The sequence below is a fragment of the Arachis hypogaea genome, chromosome 12, assembly GCF_003086295.3.
Source record: "Arachis hypogaea cultivar Tifrunner chromosome 12, arahy.Tifrunner.gnm2.J5K5, whole genome shotgun sequence".
NCBI lineage: Eukaryota > Viridiplantae > Streptophyta > Magnoliopsida > Fabales > Fabaceae > Arachis > Arachis hypogaea.
In genome coordinates, this window is record NC_092047.1 from 105,742,999 (window position 1) to 105,753,636 (window position 10,638).

The window sequence follows — 10,638 nt, forward strand, 5'->3', positions numbered from 1 at the left end:
GGTACTTCCAGATTCCCCTGAGGTGGCACGACATCCAAGTCCAGAGTTGAGAAGTGCGGGAGTACTGATTAGTTTCTGAACTAGATGCTCCGCCACCCACAACTAGAATGGTCCGTGGTATGTCATCGTCACTATCATTAGCTATCGTGGCGGGCTCCACATCATCATCATCATCATCATGCAGTGCATCCTCAACTCGATCGGGCACTCCACCCTCTCCGAAAACCGGAACCATTGCAGGAGAACCGAGTGTTGCGATCGCAACCTCCCCTAACGGTCCAGTCTCACAAACTCCTGCGTTACCACTGTGGTTCTGATTAAATTCAAAGGATGGAGAAGCAACTAAAACTGCCCCAGGTGTAATCACTGGCACAGCTGACGAGGCACCAACAAGCATGAAACTAGAACAGGCTGGATGTCCTAAGACTGAGGATTCCGATTCGAACCTCCAGAACTAGATACCACATCCACAAGCTTCGCTAACAGCTCTGGAGTCCTCACCTTAGAAAACTGCCGACGACAATAGAATAGAACTTGCAGATCTTCGTCACTGCTAATAACAAATAAATCATACTTCACATCATCGCGTAACACAGAAATTGGGATTCTATAAAATAACTTCTCCACCCGTTTCGACACCATGCAGATGTAGTTTCTGGAGTATAGTATTCTGAAACTCAGTAAAACTCGTTGAATGTTTGAGAAAAACACTCAACGGGTCCTTATCAGTAAATTTAATTCCTGATCGCGTTTTCTTTTTAATAGACCATCTATAATGCACAAGAACTAAAAAATTCTCATAACTAGCCATTGTGAATCTCACTGTGGTAAAAAAAATTCACGTTGAGCTCGTATTTATATAGTTAGGACTCTATAAATCGAATTAACTGCGTTCGATTTAATCATATAGTATGATACATAGTAAATCGAAGCTAAAGCTACATATCACTTTAAATCGACTTCAATAGATTCGATTTACCAAGTGGGTGTAAATCGAACCTTTTTGCTTCGATTTAGCATAGAGCATATAAATCGAATTTTATAGATTCGATTTAGTATGGTAGGGCATAATTCAAATTCTTTGGCTTCGATCTACATGTGAATCACAATTTCTAGTAATTCGAATCCTATAAATTCGATTTAGTGAAAATTATCGATTTATATAAAAAATGTAAATTGAAACTTTCACGTAACCTTTTACACTTTGGGTTACACTTTGGGAAATTCAAGTAATTTTGGTTTGCAAATAGTTTATACACGTGACTTATCCTGTATTTTTTACCCTAAAAAATTAAATTAAAAGAGATTGTTACCCAAAAGAACAAAAGGCCCAAAAATAAACCAGAGGCTGCTTTGGAGTCCGGTTTGCATATCTAATGAAGTAATGCAGTTCGTCTGGTCAAACGTAAGTCCAAACTTCATCGCACTCTGCCACTCTCAATCGCAAAATGCAACCCTCCTCTGCGTTTTGCCAAACACCCGCTTCGCTTTCCATGGACACCAACGCCCCAAATCTTGCCACCGCCGGAACCCCTGACGACGGCGGCGGGCCCGAAATCAAAGTCAACGTTTCCCATGGTCCCTCTCACCACGAGGTCCACCTTCCAGCCCAATCAACTTTCGGTGATTTTTCTTCTTATTCTGTTTCCAATTCAGGGTGATAATAGTTGATTTTTTTGCGAGTTTGATATTTTGATTTTCTGAAACCATGCTTTTTGGTTGAGACTTCGTGAAATTAGGGTTGGTATTGTGTTGCTTGGCCAGTGCATATTCTGAATATTTTAGATGTATGAAGTTTAGCAGCTTTGAATGTTTGATACATGAAATTAGGGTTCGAATTCTAGATTCTTTTTTTGTCACAGAAGTTTTGATGCCATATCAGCATTACGCGCTGGCTGGATTCTAATCATTCTAAATTTGTTGCAGGAACCAGAAGCTTAATTATTAGGTAGAGGCACATAAATATACATCTAATATTACCAATTTTTTGTCATTTTCTTCTTGAGTAGATAAGTAAAAGATCAAGTTCGAGCCTTGTTGATATGAAAAACATTAGGCACCGGCAGAGCTTTTAACTTTGCAGTAGCTTACTTCGCTTGAACTAAATTCGTTAAGTGCAGTAGTGTAGGGAACTTGGTATAGACTGAAAACAAATATCTATGATATTGTTTAGTTTGCCTTAGATGCGAAAGTAAACGCTTCTTTTTGCGGATCGATTTTGTATTTGAAAAGAGTAAAATCACATAACACTCATGTTAATATTGGTCTGCTCATCGAGAATATTGGCTCATTCAATGGTTTAGTTTTTCGTTGAATTATAATATCAGTTTGGTCATCAAGGATGTTGTTCATTGATGTATGGCTTGTCTTGTTTGGTTTTTCAATAACAGGGGATCTCAAGAAATTGCTTGTGCATAAAACTGGTTTAGAGCCTGAACAGCAACGACTTTTCTTTAGAGGAATAGAAAAGGATGATAAACAACACTTGCACCAGGAAGGTGTGAAGGACAAGTCCAAGCTTTTGCTTTTGGAAGGTACTGCTAGCAAAGAGAAGAAACTTGAGGAAGCCAGAAAACAAAATGAGATGTCAAAAGCTTCTGAAGCTGTTGCTGGAGTTAGAGCTGAGGTGGACAAGCTTTCCAATAGGGTGAGTATATCTTTGAAATAACCTATGTAGAAAAATATTTACAGAAGAATGATCATATGGACTAATCTAATTTTTCAGGTGAGTGCCCTGGAAGCGGCTATTAATGGGGGGAACAAGGCTTCTGAGAAAGAGTTTCTTGTGTTGACGGAGTTGCTTATGAAGCAATTGCTGAAGCTGGATACTATTGAGGCTGAAGGTGAATCGAAGTTGCAGAGAAAAGCTGAGGTAGTATTGATGACAATAATATTGCTTAGCTGAAAAGTTAATAGCCTGGTCTATTTTTGTTGGGTTTTTAATTATCTTTTGTGCAATCTCTTGTGTTGGTTAGTTGTGGGCAATAATCTTTCTCGTTTTATTTGAAATGTTTTTTGGTTTTCACCATGATGTGTAGAGCAGTTCACGCAATCTTGTGATAATTTTCTTTCTCTGAAAATTGCTAGACTGGATTATAAAGCTGATATGATAATATAGAAAAAGGACCTTAGGAAACTTAGTGATCCCTCAGTGTAAACATTGTCAGAGAAGGTTCATATGTAATAGATTATAGATGTGTGCCAATATTTCATCATTCATGAAATTTCAAGTAGATATTTCTTTAAAAAGTACTAACTACTATGGCATTTTGCATATTTTGAAGGTGGTTTTTGAGCTTCTGACCTCTCTCATTTGAACAATATAAAGTGACTAACTTTGTTTCTCCCATCCAAAAAAGAAATCAAACCTTACTTTAAATTTAAATCTCTAGGTGTTGCAATTGTGACAATCTGAGTTATTTGTGAATCTGTTTGTCCTCTATAATCTGAAATCTTTGCCTATGTTATTCATCATTGTTAGTTTGTTTTCCTTTATTTTATTAATTAGTTCTATTATTATTATTATTATTATTATTTAGAGAAAAGAGTATATCTCTTCACATATTTCTTCATAGAGGTGTAAAAGCAGCTTTTGGGAGAAAAAATATTGCATCAAGCATATTTGTTGTTAACTCCTACGAAAGGCTGAACATAAGCCTTTCCACCCGTCAACAGGTACGTCGTGTGCAGAGCTTGGTCGATACCCTAGATGCTCTAAAGGCACGAAATGCCAACCCTTTTAGCAGCAGTGACAATGGTGTGAAAGTTACAACCCAATGGGAGACCTTTGACTCCGAAATGGGAAACTCTAATGCCCCACCTTCAACATCATCTTCTACTAAAGTAACTGAAGACTGGGAACGGTTCGATTAGCTCATAAGTTGCTGTGGAACATTAAATTATAAAGTTTATACAACACCATAGGGTTGGACTTTGATGCTTCATTATTTATTCAAGGTTCAATCTTTCTTAAGTTTGCCGTATATTTCTTGGCACAAAGATAAGATTGCTGGTTAGCTTGTGAAGTAGGTGGCAACAATTCTGGTAGCATAAGGATTCTTTTCCTTATAGAGGTAAGACTGATAGCACTTAATCCTCTGCAGACTTCATAATATTTTGGACATGAGATGGGAGCCCCATCTACTTAGTTTTAGAACTAAACATGTGTATAAGTTAAATTGTATTCTTTTAGTTGAATAGTATTCCTGCACTGTTATGGTTAATGACTTAACGCATTTTTATTTAAAGGTGTTTCTTTTATTACATAACTATTCTTGTAACAGGTTTTTGTTTTATTTTATTTCGATGGCTCTATGAGCTGCAATGCCTTCAAAAGGTAGGATTTATCAATCCAAGATGAGAAGAATTCACAAGAGTTAGTAGGATTAATGAACATTTTAAATTTATCTTAAATAAAATTAGTAGGACTCTTTTATCATGTGCTTAAAATGATCTTAAATGAGGTTAAATTTGTGTTAATGTAAGAAATTTTCGTGAGATAAAGCTGGTAGTATTGACGTTGATCCATTATCATGTGTTGCAACGAAAACCAGTATTTCTCAATTGCTTGAAGTGTATTATGTAGATATGTATTTCTTTGATTATTTTAAAATATGAGTGTATGTATATATACATTATAATATGTATATTACATATTGCAAGTTGTTTTGTAATTTTAGAAAATAGAGACTTTGGGAGAATTTTGAAAGGTTAATAAAAGTCTCAAAATTTCAAAATTTGTGAACAATGTCAAATTTTTTGAGAAGAATTTTCTTATCATCTCCGCAAACTTGCAAACACATTTTTAGAGAAGACTAAGTTTTGAATCCTTGTTCCTCAATTTGTTTTTTTTTTTTTTAATAGACTGACACGTCCTCGTAATTGAGTCTTTGTCCAAAATTTTCTTTTCTTAATATAAATAATTAATTGATTTGTATCATTGAGTAATTGTTTAACGTTAATTTTAACGTCGAGGAAAAATCAAATTAACATATCTAATATTTGTTTAAAGAGTATGTACAAACTCCTGATTTATTCTCAATTTTTTCCCTATAATTTATACATATTTTAAGCAAAAAGTGGTCATTCGTAATTTTTTAAACATGAATTAAACATGTTGCAAAATATCTGAGTGCTTATCCAACTGACCATTATTCAACAGTAGTTATTTCTCGTGAACCACATGGATGTAGTGCAAATGCAAACTTAGGATTCTCGTTGGTTCTAATCTTAACCACAAACACGCGCGCACACACATGGTTCTAATCTTTACCACATACAAAGGAGTAAAACAAATAAATAAGGTTTCAACTTTCAAGATCACAAGTGTCACAGCCTATCTCTTGTTTCTTTCATTTCCCATCATTTCTTGTTTCATTCTAAAGAAAACATTAGGATAGGACAGCCAAGTCCTTAAAGATCCAAGTAGCAAATTGTTATGCCTGCCACAAAAAATTACATTGATTGGATTCGATATAAACTCAATAAAACAAAAACATGTTTTTCGTATATATGAATAATAATGATCAACATTATTGCATATATACATACTCGAACAATCATAGTAAGTTAATGATAACATCCCATCAATCATTCAGCCATAAGTACTAGAAGGAGTATACATAAATAAACAAATATATAACTAATTTGAGTCACTTTAATAATTAATTTATTAATTTATTTAAGTAAATATGTATACAATAATTTATTAATTAACAATAAATTTTTAAATAAAATTTAAATGTGACTTGTTAAATTGAAGAATATCGTAGAAAACTAAATAAACAAATACATAAATAATTGAATAAATAAGTACGACAAAGAGTAGTTGTGGAAGCAAATGTTAAACCTAGTTGGAATTAGGACAATTTAATGGAAGTGTGAGCTTATCAACAACATCGTATATGTAATTATGTATATATAGCAGAAACAGAAGCTGAACGTGTATATAGTAACAACCAACAACAGAAGAATTATGTCATTTTGAGTTGACGGGTTCACTTTTTTTTTAAAAGAATAATATTATATATTTAAATTTTTTTATAAAATTAAGTTTAATTAAGTTAAATAATAAGACTTAAAATAATAATAGTTATAACTAATTTTTATTATGTTATATCAACTTGATTGAACTTAATTAATAAAAAAAATCTAGAAAACCAACAATTTTATTAAATTATGACCAGCATGTAACCAGTAAAAGAGGAGTGAGTAATCCTACACCATCAGATGAAATCTCACAATATTAAAAACATCATTAATAGTTACTTAATGACTACAAATCACAAAAATTACTGATTCTTTAGCACTTCTCTTAATAAAAAATTTAAATATGTAACATTATTTTTTTTGCAATTTCTTTAATAGATATTGAGCATTTGCATGAAAACAAATATTACGTGATACTTTTATACGTAGTTCTAGTCATTTTACAATTTAAGACCTTCAAATTCCTTCTCCGATCCCCAGAACACTATTACTGATATTTGTTAATAATAGTACTTCGTTTGAAGGCTGATATTGTAAGAGCACAATTTTTTTCTTTATTTAAAGTCTCTGTGATTTTTGATGTCATCCATATATAATTACAAAATAATACAATATAGTTAATAATATTTATCATTTTAAGTCCACATTTGATTTACAAATATATTTTCATAACTTATTTTGCTGGTGACTGTATGGAGTTCTGGACAAAGTACGTTGATATGGTGTGTAATGGAGAACGAGAACCTCAAGGAGTCATTGTTGAACCAGTTTGTGCTAGATTAGAGTTTGTCGAAAGTGCAGAGAATAATATAACAAAAGGATGCGAGCACATTTTAATGAGAAGATGATCATGATACTCGTTAAGGCTGGTACAGTAATTAAAAAGGAGATAAGGAATTTGAATGGTATCTGTGCCACCACAAATAAATTGAACAGGAATATGAAGATGAACACTGTTCAAGCTAGGAAGTGGAAGAATCAGATGTAAGAATTGAAAATTTAATAATGAATGAAATTTTTTTTGAAGAGTAAGGGGATTTAAGAAACTTAGAAGACTTTGGAGGTTCTGTAAGCAGTGAGCCAAATCTAGAAAAGCAAGGATGAAGTTGGGAAGACTATTTGGTTAAAAATAGAGTGGCTTGAGATTTGATAGTGGAATTAGGAGCTGTTCTTTATGACGAGGGAGAAGACATTATGGTTATTCTTTAAGTTCAGAATGAAAGGAATGCATAAAAAAGGAAGCAAACAAAACAAAAGAAAAAAGTAAGAAAGAGTCGCTTTAAAAATCGAAATAAGATGTGTAATACAATGCTTAAATTATTTACCGTTGTTGGAATGTGAGGGGTTTATAGGGTGTCAAAAAGTTGGGAATGGTGAAAAATTTTAAAAGGAAAAATAAGGTAAACATATTAGGATTGATAGAAACGAAGAAACTAAGTTTGATGCAATGGGTTGAAAATTTGTGGGATCGGATGATGCTTTTAGGAGTTTTATTGTTGATGTGGGACGACATGATGTTTAAGGCGAATAATTGTTATAAAGAGGAGAAATGGTTGTATATGAAAGGAGTGTTGACGAATAATAGTTTCAATTGTACGTTTTGCTTGGTGTACGGTGCGCATGTCAAAGAGGATAAACTGACTAGAAAGAGTTGAACTTTATCTTTATTAGGTTATGTCAAGTCCCAATTTGCTACATGGGTAATTTTAATGAGATTGTGACAGTGGATGAGAAGAAAAGAGTCAGCATATTAACAGCAGCAGAAGAAGATTTTAGAAGTTGGATACATGATATGGAGCTGGTGAATTTAGAACTGAATGACCATAGGTTTATTTGGTTCAGGGGCCAATTGTGCAATCGAATTTATCGCGTTTTAGTTAGCGTGGAATGGGTTGAAGAGTTTTCTAAGACGCGGCTTAAAGGTGAGCAGAGATGCTTATCGGATCATTATCCGTTGATGGGTTTTATGCTATCATCTAAAATACTTAGCTGAAAATGAATGATAGGATATTTAGGAATCAAGAAGCAGGTATTGCGAAAGTTATCAACAAGTCGATTAAGAGCTACAAAGAGTGGGTTGATTTTGATCCTTTTAGTTGTTGATGACGATACTGAAAATGACTACAGTTTAATTTTCTGTTTTATTACCTAGTAACTTTGTATTTTTTAAATTTTAGCTGTTTCACCTTGTTGTGTTGAATTTTTTGTTTTTTAAAAAATATCTTAAATTTTAAATTTTAAATATTAAATCTTATAATATTGATTTAAAATATTAATTAATATCCCTAAAAAAGTAGCAATTCCTAACATTTTTTCATAATTAAAGAACTTAAAATATCTTATGACAGGACCCATTAATTATTGTAGAAATATAAGAGGTGAGTTAATTATTGAGGGAAAGATGCTTATCTGCAAGAACTACCATCCGCTTACACAAAACACAACTCATTATGTTCTCTGGAAAAGTTAAGTGAGAGTTTAATTATTTTTAATCGAAGTTCTGAAATTTACCCATGATAAAAATTATAAATTTAATAATAATTAATTTTTTATTTTATTATTTTACAAATTTTATTATTTTAATAAAAGTTTTTTTTTTCCAAACAGAATATATATAACACGGTACTTAGGTATCATTTGATTATTAGTGATTATGTTAATTAGAGATATGAACTCGGTAATATATTCCTGATGGTGGTGGATGATTCTAAGGGTGAGGATAGTGGTGATGGTGATAATATTGGTGAATGATGTATAATTTTTTAAGAAAATAAAAATAAATATTAGGTATATATTTGGGAGTTTTAAATTAATTTATGTCTTATCTATTATAATTTTACCAAATACTATACACAAAGATTAATACTTTATGTCTACAGTATATATCTCTCATCTATTTATTATGACTCAACTCAATGAATTATTGAATTCATGCTTTAACTAAAAGGTACCTTATATACAACCAATTTTGTACCACAATGTTATCCACGAAGGAGTGTTGGCTTCTTCCAAACTTCCCATGTCATTTTTTCGCTACCTCCTCTCTTTCCCTCGTCAATTTCAATCATATAGGGTCCAGTTTCCAAGCTCCGTAATAAACTCAAACACCAACCCATACTTGTTATGTAATCATCACTCCTTTTTTTTTTTAAAAAAAATTAAGTTTAGATAGATTTAATACTATTTAATTCACTAAAGATAAAGTATGCTTTTAGGTTTAATAAATATTAATAGAAAAGACATATTTTTGAGTTTATTATGAAGGTTTGTACCATCTAAATAATACATGTTTAAAATATTCGTAATATAAACATCAGGTTCAAGTATTATTTAAAAGTTATTAGTTTATATTTTTAAAATATTTAATTTAATTTAATATATTTTAATTTTGTTTATTTCGTTATTAAATTGAATTTTATGTTATAGGTTCAGGATTTTTTTTATTTTAATATAATAAAATATTATAAATACTTTTTAAATTATTGTAGTCATATAGAGTGATTAGAGGTGTTAAAATTCTATTTTTAGTTTTGTGATAAAACTACGGTGTGGACAAATGAGGTTGAGTGAGTCTATTTTTTATTACATTGAAAAATTAGATAAAAAATTAAGAGAATTTTTCGATTCAATTCTCAAACTATAGTATAAACAAGTTAAGTTGAAAAATCTCTTTATTGTTGTATTAAGAAATTACATAAAAAAATAAAGTGATTTTTTTTAATTTTAATTTTTTTATTTTTTATTTACTATTTTTAATTTCAATTTATCTTTTTTTTTTATTTCAATTCGCATCTTCTTGTATATTATTAGTTCTCATTTCTGTATCACTAAACCTACATTTTCGTATAAGCGTAAAGCTAGAGAGACAAATAAGGTAAATTATGACTGTTTTGGCTAATTTTCTTTGGTTACCAAACATTTCTGTAAAAATATTTATTTCCATAGGCACTCGAATTCTTAACCTAATAAACTTAGTTATTAAGTGGCAACTATACTAGGCCTCTTGATGATATATATATAGGCAACATTTGCAAATTGCAAGCTAGGAAATTCATTCACTTCAACTTCATGGCCACTAATGAACAACCATCAATATTCTCCCTCTCACCCTCTATGGTACCAACAAGTACTAACCCTAAAAATGGTGATGATAAAGTATACTTCTCTAGTGACCCAAAATATGCTCTACATGGTGAGATCTTGTTGCTGGTTCTTGTCTTGCTTTTCACCTCTCTCATTTTTCTTGCTCTGCTTATTTACACCAGGCGATTTCGTGCTGATCACTTCATCGCACACAACAATGGTGGTCTTAAGGTGGAGCCTTGCCCATAAATGTTTAGAACAACTTGCAACTCATTCATCATTTTCATTTTTTTTTTATATTTTTTTGCCACCTAAAATATTAATAATACCCTGTTGTTAGGAATCTGATTGATTTGGCTTAAAGAATTGTAACTGTCCCTTTTAGCTATGAGTTTAATATATTTTTATTATTTTCGTTTACATGCTCAAATTCAAAACTATTAGATGAAATTCTCTATTATTCGACTAATCTCGTGTTGGTTAACATTTATGTTGTTACCTAGTCAAATGAGATGTTAAAAATAAACAAATAAATAAAAAGAGAACATGCTCATCTTGTGAGAGTTG

General features: G+C 31.7%; 1 protein-coding gene across 2 annotated transcripts; it reads left to right on the forward strand.

Moving 5' to 3' along the window:
* Nucleotides 1–1,286: 1,286 nt before the first annotated feature.
* LOC112728043 (BAG family molecular chaperone regulator 4) lies at nt 1,287–4,247 on the forward strand. Of its 2 annotated transcripts, none has more exons than XM_025778019.3 (4): nt 1,287–1,623; nt 2,391–2,647; nt 2,726–2,872; nt 3,645–4,247. In XM_025778019.3, exons 1-4 carry the CDS (start codon nt 1,449–1,451, stop codon nt 3,741–3,743), a joined length of 678 nt encoding a protein of 225 aa, XP_025633804.1. In that variant the 5' UTR covers nt 1,287–1,448; the 3' UTR covers nt 3,744–4,247. The 2 variants fall into 2 exon arrangements, with proteins under 2 accessions (XP_025633804.1, XP_025633803.1); XM_025778018.3 differs by having other exon boundaries at nt 3,676–4,247.
* Nucleotides 4,248–10,638: the final 6,391 nt, after the last annotated feature.